Source organism: Corvus kubaryi, unplaced genomic scaffold (genome assembly GCF_017639235.1).
Source record: "Corvus kubaryi isolate FWS band 111438036 unplaced genomic scaffold, C.kubaryi_AGA036_p1.0 37398, whole genome shotgun sequence".
Lineage (NCBI taxonomy): Eukaryota > Metazoa > Chordata > Aves > Passeriformes > Corvidae > Corvus > Corvus kubaryi.
In genome coordinates, this window is record NW_024581137.1 from 11,163,657 (window position 1) to 11,182,321 (window position 18,665).

The window sequence follows — 18,665 nt, forward strand, 5'->3', positions numbered from 1 at the left end:
CCCCGGCCCCGCCCCGCTTCCCGCCCGGCCGCGGCGCGAGCGCGGCCCCCGCGCGGCGCCCATGGCCGGCGTCATCCGGCGGCTGGATGAGGCCGTGGTGAACCGCATCGCCGCCGGCGAGGTCATCCAGAGGCCGGCCAACGCCATCAAGGAGATGATCGAGAACTGGTAACGCGGGGTGCGCCCCTCCCGCAGCTCGGCCGCGTTGCGTGGGGCGGGGGGGCTCTGCCGGGGCTGACACCGCGTCCCGGCCCCGCGTCCCGGCCCCGCGTCCCGGCGGGCAGCGAGGGGCGAGCGGGAGCCCGGGTGCCGAGGAGGGGCGGTACCTGTGTGTGCTCGTACGGAACGCGCGGGAGGGCAGCTCCGCTCGGAAAGCCGCGTTCCTGTCTGCGTTTGTGCTCCGGCTTGTTTTGTTCTTGTTTGAGAAACTTATGAATCGTTTGGTTTCGGAGCCAAGTTAGCATTCACAGAATCATTTAGGCCGGAAAAGACCCTTAAGATCGTCAAGTCCAGCCATTAACCCACCACTTCAAGTCTACCGCTAAGCCATGTCCCTAAGCACCACATCTTCAGGTCTTTTAAATACCCCCAGGGTCAGCGACTCAAACACTTCCTTGGCTGCCTGTTCTATGCTTGGCCACCCTTTCTGTGAAGACATGTAACCTAATATCCAATCGACATCTCTCCTTACGCAAGTTGAGGCGGTTTTCTCTTGACCCATCACTTGTTCCTTGGGAGAAGAGGCCAATCCCCACCTTGGTACAACCTCCTTTCAGGGAGGTGAGAGCAATAAGGTCATTCCTGAGCCTCCTTTTTTCCAGGTTAAACACCCCCAGCTTCCTCAGCCTCTCTTCATCAGACTTGTGCTCCAGACCCTTTACCAGCTCCACTGCCCTTCTCTGGACATGCTCCAGCACCTCAGTGTCTTTCTAGCAGTGAGGGGCCCAAAGCTGAACACAGGATTTGAGGTCTGGCCTCACCAGTGCCAAGTGCAGGGGAACACTCATTGTCCTGCTGGTCACACTTTTGCTGATACAGGCCAGGATGCCTTTGGCCTTTTTGGCCACCTGGTTACACACTGGCTCATGTTCAGCCAGCTGTTAGAGCAGCACCCCCGGATCCTTTTCCATGTGGCAGCCTTCCAGCCACTCTCCCCTCAGCCTGTAGCATTGCATGGGGTTGTTGTCATGCAAGGGCAGGACCTGGCACTTCATCTTGTTGACCGTCATACCATTTGCCTCAACCTATCAATCCAGCATGACCAGATCCCTCTGCAGAGCCTTCCTACCCTCCAGCAGATCGGTGCTTCTGCCCAGCTTGGTGTTATCTGCAAACTGACTAAGGGTACACTCAATCCCATCATCCAGGTCATGGATAAAGATATTAAGCAGAACTCTGGGATTGAAATTGCTTTCTTGGTTTTTTGGTTTCTGCAGTTTGGATGCTAAATCTACGAGTATCCAGGTAATAGTTAAAGAAGGTGGTCTGAAGTTCATCCAGGTCCAAGATAATGGCTGTGGTATCAGAGTAAGTAAACAGAGTTGACAGGTATATGCTGTTGTTTAATACTACCTTTTAAAAATTATTTCAATTGGTGTTTCTGATCTTGAAAAAACTCAGAGAGTGACTATTGCTTGTCCCTTTCACATAGAAAGAAGATCTGGATATTGTATGTGAGAGATTTACTACGAGTAAACTGCAAAAATTTGAAGACTTGGCTAGTATTTCTACGTACGGTTTTAGGGGTGAGGTAAGCTCTTCATCAAGGTTTTGAAACTGTTCATTGTTGTTACTCTGCTGTAGTGGGCTGTACATACTGTCTCATTCCCAGTACTTTTTACAGAAGCTTCTGTTTTCTGAGAGAGTCTGCTATGTGAATATAGTATTCAAAATACATTTCAGTGTCTTCCAAGATTAGGTGGATTCCTATAGGGAGGTATATATTCTTTTTGCTTTCTGGATTAAGATTTTTTTTTTTAATTGAAACAAAGCCTGTCTTCTCAAATGATGGTTCAGGAACCTACAGATAAAAGTGGAAGATTTGAGTTGAAGGTGAATCTTTGATGTCAGACATTTGTCTAAATACCACATTTAAAACGAAATGTTCAAAATGTACAGTGGTCTTCCTTTTCTTTTGCTATTAGACAAAGTTAGTATCTCTTACCCTTCAGATATACTGGTTTTTCATACTCTTATAGGCTGTATCTAAACTCTGGAAGAACAGTCAAGGATGAGCTTAACTTTCTCCTCTGGATGAACAAGATATATAAGTGTGTGTCCTGTGCTCAGATACAGAGATCCTCACATGCTCCAAAGAGTAGACTACTTGAGTCCTCTCCTCACACACTTTCAACATAATCATCTCCACAGTCAGTGGAGTCTGGTCCTGAGGCTGGTTTCATCTGTGTGGACATGTCCATTGAGTTTTCCAGGAAAACCATTATGACCTAACTTTGTAATATTACTTACAGTCAAGAGAAAGACTTGGGCAGGAGTGAGAAAGTAACAGCTAAAACCTTCCAACTGCTTTCTTGTTAACATGAAAAAGGCACAACTGTAATAATTTTGCAAATTTCTTTTAGTTATGCTACGTGGTTAACCACTTGCATTGTCAGTGATAATGAAATATTAGGGAAGCCAGAAGGATCTCCTGGATTAAATTCAGTATTATAGATACTAACATTTTTTTAAGCTTTACTGACCAGCAATTTCCTTGTAAGGATTTTTATTAATTACTTGCAAGTGGTATATTGAAATTTAGTGATGGTGTTTAAAGTGTGGACATGCCTCAGTGCTCTCCAGAGCAAGGTTTACAAAGATGCTTTCTCTTTTCCTAGGCTTTGGCCAGCATCAGTCACGTTGCCCATGTTACAGTAACAACTAAAACAGCTGATGCAAAGTGTGCATTCAGGTATGCTACCTATTATCCAGGTGACTTCTGCTGCATGCAGTAACAGATGTATCTATTTCAGAGCTCCTATTACGGAAGAGGGTATGGTAAGAGTAGGTACCAAAAAGGCTTGGAATATGAGAAAATGTATTTTTCCAAATTGTAAATGGAAGCTTGAGCTAAATAGTGTATTTTAAAATTGGTGGAGGTAGGTTGGGGAGGCAAGAGATCTTGAAGGAACTTCTACTTCAGTAGTTAATGTAGGCTAAACATTTGTCTTTTTCTCCATTTCAGGATAAAAGGTTATACATATATATTATGGGCATTGTGTCAAGCAAATTTCGGATATCTCAGCATAGGAACTTACAGCTTAGTTTGTTATCCTGTGGTGCTTTATCCTATCCAAAAAGAGTTTTGAATGTTCTTTTGAAAACTTAATCTAAATTATAAGCAAGCTTTTCCATTAATTTCTTAACTACTTTTAAGAAAAGGAAGTGGTAAAAAAGAGATGTTCTGAATCTTGGTTTTTCAAAAGATTGTGTGGCTGTTGTCTTTCTTGCACTAAATACACAGGGTATGTGAGACAGCACAATAAAGTCTGTCCTTTGAATTTATGCATCTGTGTAACTTGCTGAAAGACCTACGTGGGTCAGAAGTCTCTTATGCTCAAAATCCTGTTAGTGTCAAAAAGGAAACAGACTAAAGTCAAGAATTTCTCATTAGCATAATTGAAGTGTAAAGTCTAGTTCGAGAATTGTTATTAGGCCGTGTCTACCTATTAAAGAAAAAATGCAGTAATCCTGCCTTTAGAGGAAAAGTCTCAGTAATACAATTTCAAAACACATATGCCATGATCTGCCTCCTTTCCTCTGCTATTATTCCCATCCCCCCACTGCCCCTCTGGCTCTTAAAATCAGCGAAGACAGTTTTACTCTAGCGGAAAGGTGTAGAAAGCTAATTCTCAGGGTCCCAAATTGTTTGCTGGGAGGAGTGTGACAATGATGGGATTTCTTTTGTTTTCTTCCTTTGTTGTCATCTGTCCGTGTCCGCCCTCCTGTAAATCTAGATGTCTGACAACTTTTATTTTCTGCCTAGAGCTACTTACAGTGATGGAAAAATCAAAGCCCCTCCGAAGCCCTGTGCTGGAAACCAAGGAACTCAGATCACGGTAGGTTTTAGTGCCCGTTTTCTCTTGTTCCTTTTCTGTTCCTTGCTTGTTAGGCTTGCACCAATTACGTTGTAAGGTACATGACAGTATCACCTCTGGAGCTGCAGTTTGTCAGGTGAACGTAGGGAGGCAAGGAATAAATTGAATGTTGATTCTTCATAAACTAAAGTATTCTCAGAAAATTTATATATAAAATAAAAATTAACAGGATGGATTTAGATTAATTCTATAGTAAGAGAGAATTTTAAAAATTGTTTTTAATTGTGAACTTTTTCTCTGTAGGTTGAAGATCTCTTTTACAATGTAAATACAAGGAGGAAGGCTTTAAAGAATCCAAATGAAGAATATGCAAAAATACTAGAAGTTGTTAGCAGGTAAACTGAAATAGGAGGCTCCCAATTCTGTATACTGCTATAAGGAGTACCAGGGTTTTTCAGAGGGACTGGCAAGTGTGTGTTTGGTGTCATTTTGTTGGTGGTGGTGGTGATTTTGTTTGTTAAGGTTTTTTTAAGCTATTTTTTAGTGTGCACTACCAGATAACAGTCTGTCCAATTTGATGTGAAAAATCCACATAGGAAGTAGTGTATTCTATCTGTGACTATTAATTATTTCTAAGAATTCCAGCAGAGAAATGGTGATGGACTTGAACTCAAGTGAACTTTAAATGTACTTGGGCTGAATAGAATTAATGTAAAATCTGCTTAGGAACATTGAGATTTGGCTGAATACAGAAAAGTTGAATGGCGACTTAACATCCCCAAAAAGGAGTAATGTCACTTTAGCCACTAGATGTTCCTTGCCTGGGCCCCTTGGTTGCATCTTTTGCCACATGCAGAGGCTTTGCAAGCAGGATCTGCACAATTTAAGCAAAAGAACTGCTTTAGACTTTCAGAAGACACGAAAGGTAGCAAAGAGTAGCAAGACTGTATACCAAGGTTTAGCCTACTCCCCAAATGAACTATTTAAGAGTCTTTACTGGGTCAGGCAGACTTCAGCCAGGAGGTGGAAGGTCAGCTCCTGCTGCTCTGTCAAACAGAATGATCTGAAGTCTTCCTGAGTTACAGCCCTCCAGCTCATTGGTTGTTGTTTTTCATTAGGATTTTTCTGTTACTTAATTTTGGTGGTTTTTTCCACTTGAATTTTTGAGTTCACAGTCACAGCAGTCTAATCTTTGTCTGCATTTTTACATTTCTCATTGTGCAAGGTTCTGTGGTGTTTTTTTTATTCACTATGCAGTAATTTCCCTGGAAGTTTGAGCCAACATTGTGGAGCTGTAGTGTATCAGATCTCAGCTGTGGGATCACAAATAGCTGAACTGTCTGGGTAGGGGAAGTTATAAGGGTGGGCCAGCCATTATTCAGATGCTTCTCCCTAGTAGTTGAGACTTGCTTCTGTTGTACTTAGGATGTTTTGGTGTTTTTATTTAGTTAAACCTGTGCAGTGAAACTGAAAAAACAGGTCTGTAGGAGCCGATCCTTTTTTTTGAGAAATAAGCTAAGCTGATCCTTGAATTTCTTATGGTTACAGTTGAGTTATAAATAGGACACGCTTTTTTTTTTTAGCTATGCAGTCTACAAAAGCTCAGGTTGGCTCAAATTGCATTACTGTCTAACAGGAAGTGAAATTGCTTGCCCCTATTACTAGCTGCTTTTCAGCAATCAGGGGAAACAATTAACTTTTCTTCCACATACTGCAGACTTACATTTATATGTTTTTCAGGTATGCTATCCATAACTCAGGCATCAGCTTTTCAGTTAAAAAGGTGTGTAGATAAAGTCTTTGTAACTTCACTGTGTGTCTGTATGTGCCTGTGTATATATACATAATGTGTGTATCTGAAAATGCCAGAAAATTTGCACTGCATCTTTTGGAGCAGGGACAGCACACAGAGCCTTCCCTTGTACTGCACTGTTGAAGGGTATGTTGGTGCAGTTTGCCTAGAAAGCACATCAGTTAGAAGTAAGCAAGACAAAAATATATTTGTCAGGAGTTTGTATGTTTCTGTGCGGTCAGTGCTGTATTTGGTTTAGCTTTATGAGCTGTTTCAGCTTCTCTGGAGAGGCTGGTTACTAAGTACTATATGAAAGAGGCTGGGGTAGATTACCCTCATTCTGTGCCATTCTTGATAATTATTTACTGAACTGAGTGTGTTCCTCACTTTCCATGGTGGAGTTACTAGCCTCAGTGGGTCTGATGTGCTCCAGCTGATCTTGTAAATACGTGCCATTTACCATCCATTGCTTTTTGAACATAAGTAAGTAAATAAGAATACAAAACAATATGATGATGTTATGTTGTTCCCTGCCTTTGTTTTAGAAATGTTATTGTGTAGTTTAAAGTATTTCTAAAACTTTGTCCCAAAAGGTGAATTGATTGACACTCATTTCTGCCCTCTTTAGCAAGGTGACACCGTGTCAGATGTTAGAACCTTATCCAATGCCTCAACAGTGGACAACATTAGGGCCATCTTTGGAAATGCTGTTAGCAGGTATGTTGATGTCAAGTTTCCTTTTGATATTCCAGTGAATCACCCTCCCTTTTCTCTTCAAATACCATGGGCTATGATTACTTTTCTTGCTTCCTTCAAGGTTAATTTCAGAGAAGAGGGAGTGCAGCAATTAGAGAGCTCTCGCTTCTTTTCAGAATGTGTGACATTTTTGTGCACCAAAGGGAAGAGGAAAGTTACAAAGTTGTTCCTTTAATGTACTGAAAAGGAAACATCTGCTTGTAACTTTCCGAGTGCTCATGTAAAAACAGCAAGCTGAACCTGTGTTCTCTACAAGTTCATATTCTCTTCCTATACCATGAAAATCTTACCTCTTCTTACTGTCTGCTACCTTATAAATTTTGAAGCTACTCATATTGTTTTTTCTGAAATCTTATGGTTTCTTATTTTGACAAAAGCTACATTAGCTGAGGCTGTGTAAATCAGGTAGAAAAGTTAAAAAACTAAAGGATTGTATTTTGAAGATGTATCTGCCATTGTAGGAAAAATCCTCTTTATGAGACTTTCAGCTGTGAAGAATTCATGTTATGAATTTGTCCCATGAATAGCTGGGTGTCATTTTGATTCTGTTCTGTTACTGACTGAAGTCAAACTTCACATTTAATGAATGTAATTTCTAATTAATGAAAACACCTTTAGGAAACACAGCAAAATAGAGAGGCTACACAGTAATAAGGTTTGCAGCTTTATGTATTTCCTTGTTAAGTATTCGTTTTTTCCTACTATGGATGCTCCTTTGGCAAGAGTTTTTCCTTTGTACAGTTCAGGATAAATTGCCCACTTCACAGTAAATGTTGTGATAATTTATTTTCAAACAAAACTTTTAATTTACCCAGTTCAAGGTGGTGTTAAAAACTGAACACAAATAAAAATGGCACTTGGTATATATTTAAGTTGAATTGGAAAGAAGTTTTTACATTTTAACGACTACTCAACAGACCACCAAGACATATTAGACTGACAAAAGTGGACAAAGTAGTCCAAGAAATAATGTGCTTGTTCTTACCTGGCTGTAGACAATTTTGAAGTGTTCTTGTCAATCACTGTCAATGACTTAAACAAAGAAATGCATGTTAGAATTATCAATAGATTATAATGCTGTGGATACTGTAATATGTTGCAGTATTAAAAAGATAATGGAGGTAATTTTACAAACTCCAACCATACAACATTACCAGTTTACACTTAGTTGAGAAGAGGAAATGATACAGTTCAGGTTGAATAATTATTGTGGCCCAGCAGTCAGTGTTTGAGCTCTGAAATAATTCTAATGTTTTCATTAACTGGGATAGAAGATAGATCAGTATATGAAGTAGTGAGATTGAGCAATAGGCCCTGAGCCAAAGTTGACCTTTAGATGAACCTTCCAACCATATGTTATATGATATTTTTATCTGCTCATTAGCAAAATATGCATGATCATTAGCAAAATATGTAGTGTAATAAGAATATATTTATCTTTCCAAATTTAGAGGATGGACAAGGCAGTGAAATCAGACATCTGACCTTGTTTGGGGGTGTATGGTCAAAGCCAACTCCCTTGGTTCCTCCTTGAGCCCTGGCCAGGCTTTGGGTGGAACCCAAGAAGAGAATGAAACCAGATGTTTCTGCATTAGGGTTATGTGGGCTTTTTTAGTCAACAGTGTAAAAGCTGGACTCTCACAGCGAAGGTGGAGTCTTCACCTACAAATGAGCTCACTGTGTAGGATTTCCCAGTTACCAGGAGTGGTTCTGCTGTCCTGCACTGTGACCAGGGCTCCCCAGCTGATGTGTGGATCTGGGTGATGGTAAAGTGTTAGGGTAACTGGTGTTGTATCTTCTTAATCACTGTAGGCAATCTTCTGTAGTAATGAGTAGGTGCATTACTTAGGTTATCCCTTTGTAATTCTTTGCTGTTTTGAACTACAGTTAATTACACTCATCCCTTAGAGCTGGTGTCTGTATCTTTTGTGCTGACCCTGCCAGCTGGTGAAACAGAGTATCATGTACTGTTCAAAATTTGCAGAATTAATTTTTTGATTGTGTTTCTGTCAAACTTAATAGGGAACTGATAGAAGTGGGCTGTGAAGATGCAAGTCTGGCCTTTAAAATGAAAGGTTACATCACGAATGCAAACTACTCAGTGAAGAAATGCATATTTTTACTCTTCATAAACCGTAAGTTAAAAAAAAGGCAGCATTATGTACAGTCATGTGTTGCTTACATAAACAGAAGAACAAAACTTTCTGAAGACCTACAAAGTACCTGAGCGTTCTTAAAAACATTTTTAAGAATAAATATTGCAGTTAATTGTAAATCTTAAAGTGTTTTTTGATTTTGTAATGTGCATCACACTTGGCACTGTATTTAGTGGAAAACAGCTAAAACTGGGCCTAAAGAAGTACCGAGGAGTATCGAGGTTATGGTTGTGTCCTGCCAGCTTACACTGAGTGATCTCTCCATTCTGTACCAACACTGGCATCGGTTGCAACAAACCTTGACTGTATGAAATAATGGAAAGGTAGTTTGGTTATTTCAGCATTTGTGGAAAAAAATACTTCTGAGTATAAAACATGCTAAGAAAATATTGTCTATTCCTGGTTTTATATGAAGAATAAATAGGTCTTGGGGGAAAATGTGCTTAACAGATACCTTTTGAAGACACGAAGCATGAAGATGTCTGAAGGAGTAGCTGGGCACTGTGCAGTGTGTTTTAGCTGGGCTCTTTGAAAACAGCGCTGTGTTCTGTGTTTCAGATCGGTTGGTAGAGTCAGCCGCTATGCGCAAAGCCATAGAAACTGTGTACGCTGCTTATTTGCCAAAAAGCACGCACCCATTCCTATACTTAAGGTAAAGTAATAGGAAGATGTAGCCTTTTCATGTTGTAGGATATAACTAGGGTGAGTAGTTTAGAAGGACATTTCTGTTCCTTGTAATAGTGTTAAGCATTGCACTGAGGTAATTAATTGCGAGACAGGAGATTATTAAGTAACATCAAGGAAATCTTAAGAAGGCAGACCTTGTTTTTAGAAGTAGTGAGTATCTGTAATTTCAGCTGAAGTCCTTTCCTGTTAATTCATGAGACACTGCAAGTAAAAGATATTTGTAAAAATGGGTTTTTGTAGTTGTACGATGGCGATGTTGGTTTAAGCTTACCTATGTAAGCTTATTTTGCCGAGTGATTTTGGATTATTTTTTAATACACTAAACATGTCTGACTGTAATACAACTTTAGCAGGTTTCAGGATCTTCTTGACTTCTTTGTATGGAATTTGTGTGGACAAATTTTGTCAAATTTGAACCAATTTTTGCTTTCTCTGCCATCCATGGGGTATTTTAGGTTAACTTCTTTTAAAATGTTTTCCAGCCTGGAAATAGCTCCCCAGAATGTAGATGTGAATGTGCATCCTACAAAACACGAGGTCCATTTTCTTCATGAAGACAGTATTCTGGAACGTGTGCAACAACATGTAGAGAGCAAGTTACTGGGCTCTAATTCTTCAAGGATGTACTTCACTCAGGTGAGAACGTGTATGGAGTGATGGCAGTTTTGCATTATTGTAATGATCAGGGATACTTTTACTCTGTTCAATAGTGCAATCTTTGCAGATATGGCACTTAAAAGTGTTGTACTGGTACCTTAAGATATTTGCTCTATGTTTCAGGGATGAAGTCACTTTAATACACCAGTATGGCAAAAGAGAGAAAAAAAAAGTATGGAAACACTTTAAGTATATTTCTGTCAAGTACCTGTTCGGTTGTCTTGATTTTATAAGTATGTTAGCCTTCACATGTGGTAAATTGTTTTCTTATTCTGCCCTGGTTTATGTGAAGATGATGTGATTGAGGAAACTGTTCTGTGTATTTGATAACACTTTGGATTTAATCTAACCAGAAAAAAAGTCAGGAAGATATTCTACTCTCTCTTTATGTAAAGCATAGCATGAGAACTACTATAATTTTTATACAAACTAATTTCCTTGTGATTTTTTTACCTTAAAGATTTTTTTCCTTTGAGACAAAGGAATGGTAACTAATGATTTTAGCTGCCAAGATGATGACATTCCCTTTATGTGGATAGCAAGTGCAAAGATGGTGGTCTTTTAAGCAGTTGACACTGTGTTGGTGGGGTTTCAAATTTGCTCCTGAGCAGTAAGAAGTGTGATTGATCTTTCTGGGTTTTTTTAAATGTTATTCAATCTCTTCTCTTTGTTTCCCCATATCTGAATGAAGACGTTGCTTCCAGGGGCTGACTGCTCTTCCAGTGAGGTTGTAAAATCAGCAGCGAACCCTTCTGTGGTTACGAAGGGAACCAGCGATAAAGTTTACGCGCACCAGATGGTCCGCACTGATTCCCGAGAGCAGAAATTGGATGCTTTTCTTCAGCCAGTGAACAACCCCCTAAGTGCAGGCCCCACTGAAGTGACAGCAGAGGTTAATGCAGGACCTCCAGAGGGTGCAGGCAGACCCCAGGATGCTGAAATGGAAGAAGTCAGCGACCTGGTTGAAATGGCTGATGTTCAGGAGGATGCAGTGAAGCCTGGGGGGCCAAGCGAGAGTCGACACCTGTCTCCTGAGACTGTGCCTTCTAGGTGAGTCTCACCTTTCGTCAGGTGTTGCAAGGCTACCTATTCATTTCATGGCATAGCCCTGAAACTATAGATTTTTCTGATCTCTTTGGACTTCTGCTTTTCCAGAGGGGGAAAATTCTCTAGAATAACTTTTCATGACATTTTATTGAGAAATTAAAGTTAATCTGTGAACTGTGAATTATGTAATTTGTGATAAATTTTGTGACTGGAATAGGATTTCCATGCATACTGAAAGGCAGGAAGCAATATACATTATGGCATTAGTTTAGGGAGATCATACTGGTCAGTCTCTTTCTGGAAGCTTCCCTTTTGTGGAGGGATAGAAACTACATCACTGAATTTGACAGGCATTACCCTAACAAAGGTAAAAGTGCTATTATTATTGTTAGAGCTCCTGGAAGAGCTGTTAGGAGAGGCCAAAGTCTTCTGAGGGAATCTGATTCCCTCTCCCCGGTATAACAGAAAAATGGGCATGGAAAAAAAAATCATTAGAAATACCAACATATTTAGATATATCCTTTAGAGCCCAATTTGCTTGGTGCTTAAGCAACAATTGCCTAATATTAGAGTCACAAATTCTCTTAAAATTCTGAACTACCCTTTCCTAACAAATTATTCCTCAGAAGCAAAATAAAACTGTCTTTCTGGGAAACTGTCTGCATTTCCTGTGTTAACATACAGCATGTGAATTGAGCATCCCATCTGTTGCTGTGTTTAGCCTAAGTGATAGGAGAATTGAACATAATTCCTTTTGTTTTGGTATTGCAGGAAGAGACCACGGGAAGACATGGACATAGAATTGGAGAAAGATCACACCAGAAAGGACATGACTGCTGCTTGCACCCCTAGAAGAAGAATTATCAACTTGACTAGTGTGTTGACTCTCCAGGAAGAAATTGAGAACCAGGCACATGCAAGTAAGCAAGGCTTGTTTCTCAAAATTACTGTTATTCCACCAACTAAATATAACTGTTTGAACTGGAAAAAGGTATTTAAAAGGAGGCCCAGTGAACTTACTGTGTTGCTAAGCAAGTTTTTAACAAAAGTTTTTGCTTTTCATTTTTATTTGTATCTGTCCCACTTATATGAAATGGTGAGACTTGTAAAATATTGTCTCTTTTGTAAAGAGTTGTTTTAGACAAAGGTAAATGGTTTGCGATTCTTTCTAGGGTGTTTCCCTCTTAGCTCAGTTGCCTCTGAAGGCAACTTACCCTGACTCATACCCTTATTATTCATATGTCTAAATGCTAGGAATATCACATCCTGGGGGCTCTGTTGGATTTGTTTTGATTTTTCTGCTTGTAAGAACTGGGGACACTCCACACAGACATCTGTAATAAATAACTTTATAAACTGCTAAGAATCTTAAACTTTAGAAAGCATGAACTTTTACTTTACTTGTGCTGCAGTAAATGTTTTGCAGAAGACTGGTAATTCTGAGCCAGTAATTCCATATGTGACTGTCACTGTTTAAATACTGAAATCAAAGAGTTGTCCCTGAACCATAAAATACCCAAAAATGTCTCAAAATGCGTGATAGAACTTTTGAAGCTGCCTATGGTTGTGTCTCATCTTCACATCTGTAAGAAATACCTAGAAGAGACTTTGGAAAGAGAGAAATCTTTTCTCAGGCTGTTACCCTCTTTTGGAAAACATAAGAGTGGAATTAGGGTAGCGTAGTGCTTTGTACATGCTGTGACTGCAGTGCCAAACATCTGTAACAAAGCTGCTCCCAAGGATGGCAACTAGTGAATTTTTTTTGTGGAATGCCTAAAATGAACTCTTTTATGAAATCTGACATCTCATACCCTTCCCAGCCTTCTCATTCATATATATATATTTAAAAAAACTTTGTGAGAGAAAAACAAAGAAATTATGAAAAAAAAATTACGGACCTATTCTATCACACTTTTAGAATTTAGTTTGACAATACCTAGATTGTGCTGCAAAGCTGGTTTACACCTGCAGTTTTTGAAGTACATGTATGCTCCTCACCAATCTCCTGTGGCTGGAAATTAATCTTGGAAGGTATTCAAACACAGGGTTTTTAATTTTAATTTTTTTTTCTAATTTGCATTTGTAGTTTAAATGTTAAATAACTATTCTCCCTTATGCTTTAATAGTATGAGTATGCACAGAAGTTATTAATATTTCAAAACTTGTGAATAATTGGTCATACAGGGATATAAGAAGAAGCAGGGGTGTAGTAGGACTGAACAGTAATCTGAGACTTTCATGCTAAGAAGACGCAAACCACTCAACTAAATAAATGAGGGCAGGGTTGTGTCTCGGTTTTGGAGACAAAACTTCAGGAGGAAACACTCCAGAGTGTCTGCTCCGAAGGGAAAAGGGCCTACCCTTTTCCTCCACCAATAAGACAAGTGGGTCACAGCAAGTGAAAGTGGAAAAAACAAACTGTTTATTAACACACAAACAAAACAGGGTAGAACAGGATAAAAATAAAACCTCCAAATACAACACATTCCCGGAGAGGGAACAGCCACATGGGCTCGGACCAGCCGGGGCCACCCCATGGGCCTGCTGGGGCCACCCGCAGGCTCCCCGGACCAGCGAGGAGGGAAGGGAGGCAGTGAGGCAAGGGAGAGGGAAGGGAAAAAGAACAAGGAAAAAAAACCCAACAGAACCTTTTCCCAGCTATGCGGAACACAAAAGAAACCCAAAGAGCAGCACAGCGCTCCCGGCGCACTCCCTCCGAGCCCCAGAGCCCCCCGAGCCCTTGGGCTGAGCCATTAAAGTGCCCCGCACTCAGTCCCACGGCCCCACCCCCCGGGCCCATCTAAAGGCACAGCGGCCTTGGGCGGTGAGCGGGCGGTTTAGGAATAAAGCGGCTTCATAACATCGCCCCAGGACAGGCTGCAACTATGAAATGACATCCTTTTGTTTCTTCCCCACCTCTCTATTGTTTCAGAACTTCAGGAGATGCTACGTGATCACTCGTTTGTTGGTTGTGTTAGTCCTCAGTGGGCTCTGGCCCAGTATCAGACAAAGCTGTACCTTCTCAATACAACAAAACTCAGGTAAAAGAGTTGTAAGACCTGTTGGCAGCTGAAATAAGTACCAGTTGTGAAGCTAATTAGAAGAAGGAAGGAAATTACAGAGAAAACAACGTCGTTCTCGTTGCCTATCTGAAAAGTCATGAGGCTAAAGATTAAGCACAGTTCAGAACAGTGGAAACAAGTCTGGCACGCTTGGGAAAAGTTGCAGGGAATCAGTGTAACTAAAATGCCAACTACTGTATTCTGCACTCACAGAGAGTGGGAAGGGAAAGAATTTTTCTTGCTTCATGATGCTCTATGATCATCATCATAATTTGCTGCAGGATCATCTTACAGCACGCTGTATAGAGCAGAGTCTTCAGAAGAGTCCTGTAAAATATTGTATCCAGCTGGGTTAAGAGTATCTGCAGGACATGATTGTAACACAAAATGTGTAATTTTGCCTCTGCAGCCTTACAGGGCCAGCTACATAATTTTTTGTAACAAATCAGAGAATAGACTTGAGGTAGATATGTCTATTAATTTCACAGTTCCTTTGCATTTCTTACAGTGCAGTAAAGGAGTAAAGAAGTGGAAATATAAACTATCAGGGAATAAATTGATAGGGATTGGATACTTGAGTATGTAACCTTTCTGCACCAGTGTGGCTGATGAGGTCAGAAACCAAGAAATAGACTTGTAAATATCTAGATAGTGCAGGTGAACCCTTACACTCTTTAGTTAAAATAAGATCTTTATTAATAGGACTGAATATATACATCTGATGTTTCCAGGATGATACTTTCCCTTCTTAATTATGGTAACTTGTACATATGATATCCTGTCCATATAACTAATTTTTATGCTTCAATTTAGCCAAGAACTCTTCTACCAGATACTTATTTATGACTTTGCAAACTTTGGAGTCTTAAGGTTGTCTGTAAGTATAATTTTACATTATATCCTATATAAAAAGATTTTAAAACAATGTATTTACAAAATGTCTGTCCTTTCAGACAAATGCATGGTTTTTGGTTGCACAGTCAGGTTGGCTTTTGTCCACTACAAGAGTATTGTTTTGTTTCTCAGTAAGAATGTAGAAAATTAAGTAATTTTGTAGCTCCTACTGTTAAATTGTCATTCTGGCTGCTTGTTATTAGTGTCAGTTGTAGTTGTTCACCAAGTTTTGCTGTTGCTCATTACATTGGGACAAATAATTAATTTGAATATACAAATTACAGAAATACAGCGTTGATTGCCAGTGTTCATCCTGTAAAATATCACAGTGCTCAGCAGGATTGTGGACTGCAGAGAAAGAAGAAAGAAATTCATACCTTTTTAGCCTGGTTGTGATAAACAGAACTGTTAGTTCTGCAGGCCAGATGTAGTGTATTACAATTAGTTAGTATGTGAAGGAAGAAGCTATAGATTTCCAATAGGGTGTGCTGATCATTAACCAAAGTTTTGCTTTCTTCATTTTTTAGGAGCCAGCTCCTTTATATGAGCTTTCCATGCTTGCTTTAGAGGATCCCGAAAGTGGCTGGACAGAAGAAGATGGCCCAAAAGAAGGGCTTGCTGAGTACATTGTGGAGTTTTTGAAAAAGAAGACTGAAATGTTGAAAGATTATTTTTCTCTTGAAATTGATGAGGTGACTGCAGCTATTACTTCTGACAGTAAATGAATGGTGGACTTGGCAGTGTTAGGTTTATGGCTGGATTCAACCTTAAAGGTCTTTTCCAACCTAAATGATTCCATAATTCTACATTTTCGTGACAGATAACTGCAGTAGTTTGCTTGCAGTGCTTACCATCATTAAGAATTAGTTCCAGTAAGATTTTAGGTGGCATAAGCCTTTCGTTAAAAATGCTCAGCATTTACGCTGCCTCTAAGAAGGGTGCTACACAAAGTTTCTGTTTAATTAGTTACCAAGTCACAGAAGGGGTTAGGTTGGCAGGGACCACAGTGGGTCATCTGTTCCAACCTCCTTGCTCAGGCAGGGTCATCCTGGAGCACACGGCACAGGATTGCATCCAGGTGGTTTTTGAATTTGTCCAGTGAGGGAAACTCCACAGCCTCTCTGGGCAATCCACAATTTAGTCATTGCTTCCATAACTAATGCAGATCTCTTGACCAACAAGGTGTGAATCTTAACCAGTTTTCAAGTCAGACAGGGCTGCAGCACCACTGTGGCTCTTAATGTGTCTTTTTTGTGTGGCTTTAAGGCATCCCTTACTTTATACAAAAGTGAACAACTTCATCAAGCCCAGGCACTTCATTTGGATGTTTGCCCGGGAAGTGGTACCTGTGTATCCTAGAGCTAGAGGAGAAGGTTGAATTCAGCCACTCCCTGAGCTGAGTGGCTTAATCCATGCCTTGTGAAATTAAACTCTGCCAATAACTCTCTTCCTTCCAGGCAATGTCTGCCTGGCATCAGGCTTTAGAAACTTGTAAGGCTCACTGAGTTTGGTAAGAAACAGTCTTCCAATATGTAACAGTTTTGGTGCTTTTACTGCAAGGAAGAACTTTCTTTTTTTACTGAAGTAGCAGTGTTGCCTTGCAGGAAGGAAATCTTACGGGGTTACCACTTCTGATAGACAACTACGTCCCACCACTGGAAGGACTGCCTATGTTTATCCTGCGCTTGGCCACAGAGGTATATTCTCTTAATTATTCTAACAATGCACAATTACTTTTTTTACTTTACATTTAAGCAATTCCAGCCTTCCTTTGCAGTTTCTGGTGCAGCTTAAGTGTACTGTTACGTGTTCCAGATGCTTTTCTGTGGTTACTGATTAGTTATGCTTTGCCTCTGTATTTATAACTACTGACTGAATGAGCCTCTATTTTGATTTAAAAGCCTGCATTCCTACCCTCTTTTTTCATTCTATAATTTTACCTTACCAGGACAAAAATGGCCAATACATTAATATGAATTTTCCATGTTAAGAATCTCTTATCAAGTCTCTTACTGCTACCCAGATTCTGTAAGATGACTCTTTTTTTTTTTGTAACAGGTAAACTGGGATGAAGAAAAGGAGTGTTTTGAAAGCCTAAGTAAAGAACTATCCATGTTCTACTCCATCAGAAAGCAGTATATAATAGAGGAAGCCAACCCGGCAAACTCTCAGGTACAAGAATACTGTAACTAGTCCTGTGAGCAGATAACTAACAACATACAGGAAACTGCTGCTCTTTCAGATATAGACTTATAATCCCAGCTCTTTCAGTGAACTGAGTCAAGTAGCAGTGTGGCAAGATTCTGAAAGAATGTGGCTTAAATTTTCTGAAGTATTACAGGTATTGAGGGAACCTTTTAACTTTGGGCATTGCAGTGTACTTAATATTATAACAAGCCTCCTTGGCCTCCAAGTTGGAAATGTATTTTTTATGCTATATTTCTACAGAAGAACAAGGATGCATATAAATTTAAAATACAGCCTGATTGTGTCTAAATATCTGCCCAATCATTCAGTTAAGCTCACCCATTCTGCAAGTGACTTCACAGAGCTTAGAATTTACTGTATAGAATGAACTTTTCTAATACCAGCAGAATTTTACAACTGCTGTAGTCTTACATAGTAAAGTTTTTAAGGAGTGCTGTCCTCTAGTTAAACAGAACCTCGGTTTAATTGTTTGTACTTTTCTTCCTGTATTTCAGAATGAAGATTCTGAGTCTGGTTCAACAACATGGAAATGGACTGTGGAACACGTGCTTTACAAAGCTTTTAGGACTCATCTTTTACCTCCTAAACACTTTGCAGAAGATGGCAACATTTTGCAGCTTGCTAACCTGCCTGACCTGTATAAAGTTTTTGAAAGATGTTGAGCACATAGTTATTAAAGACTGTTTTTTTAGATAGACACCATTTATGTTACCTTCAATTTTACTTAGTAGAAGATAAAGCTGGAATCTTGATGGAAGAAAAAAAGAGGGGATTTAGTATCATACTAAACTACTAACATGGCAGCAAATGGTCTATTTTCCTTCTGTTGATCAAAGTATAAAAAGCATAATTTTTGCTTTGTCTAAACCCACCAAAATCCCTACAATAAAATCTCCACTTACACTCTGAGTTTCCCTATTAACCAGTCTGCTGACAGAATACACTTCTACTGGAGAAAATTAACTGGGTTAAGTGATTGTGGAAGAAGATAGAGCTTAATTTAGTTGAAATGTGAGTGCTTTAACTTCACTGCTTTTGGAAATCAAATTAGGTTACCTGCATTCTTTTAAGCATGACTGTTGTCTGACAGTACCTGCAATGTGAATGTACATGCAAAGCACTTAAAATCATCCATAACTGCAGGAGTTAGGCTTGTAATATTTCAGGACCCTTGCTGAAATAAGGCAAATCCCTTCCCTTTTAATCAAGGAGTCAGAGAATAGAAATGGGAATGCTCTGGCAGGTAGTAAATGAGCATGCACACATAATATTAATTGTCTCCAATTTAATGAGTAGGGCTTAGGAGATCTGTTACTTACAAGGCTGTCCCAACAGAGAAAACATTTTTCTAAGTCCAAGAGGCATCTAG

At 39.7% G+C, this 18,665-nt stretch overlaps 1 protein-coding gene across 2 annotated transcripts; it reads left to right on the top strand.

The window, feature by feature from the left end:
* Positions 1-18: 18 nt before the first annotated feature.
* Positions 19-18,205, top strand: MLH1 (mutL homolog 1). 2 transcript variants are annotated; one of them, XM_042044126.1, is made up of 19 exons: positions 19-168; positions 1,437-1,527; positions 1,652-1,750; positions 2,838-2,911; positions 3,986-4,058; positions 4,341-4,432; positions 5,778-5,820; positions 6,458-6,546; positions 8,608-8,720; positions 9,300-9,393; positions 9,911-10,064; positions 10,777-11,135; positions 11,904-12,052; positions 14,065-14,173; positions 15,008-15,071; positions 15,616-15,780; positions 16,693-16,785; positions 17,147-17,260; positions 17,791-18,205. In XM_042044126.1, exons 1-19 carry the CDS (start codon positions 62-64, stop codon positions 17,956-17,958), a joined length of 2,250 nt encoding a protein of 749 aa, XP_041900060.1. In that variant the 5' UTR covers positions 19-61; the 3' UTR covers positions 17,959-18,205. The 2 variants fall into 2 exon arrangements, with proteins under 2 accessions (XP_041900060.1, XP_041900061.1); XM_042044127.1 differs by lacking the exons at positions 19-168; positions 1,437-1,527; positions 1,652-1,750; ... (4 more) ...; positions 6,458-6,546; positions 9,300-9,393.
* Positions 18,206-18,665: the final 460 nt, after the last annotated feature.

Excerpts from the sequence above, each read along its gene's own strand:
- MLH1 (XM_042044126.1), top strand. The coding sequence starts at position 62 with ATGGCCGGCGTCATCCGGCGGCTGGATGAGGCCGTGGTGAACCGCATC. Across the intron at positions 9,394-9,910 it reads CACCCATTCCTATACTTAAG|CCTGGAAATAGCTCCCCAGA; the intron begins GTAAAGTAATAG and ends AATGTTTTCCAG. Across the intron at positions 10,065-10,776 it reads CAAGGATGTACTTCACTCAG|ACGTTGCTTCCAGGGGCTGA; the intron begins GTGAGAACGTGT and ends ATCTGAATGAAG.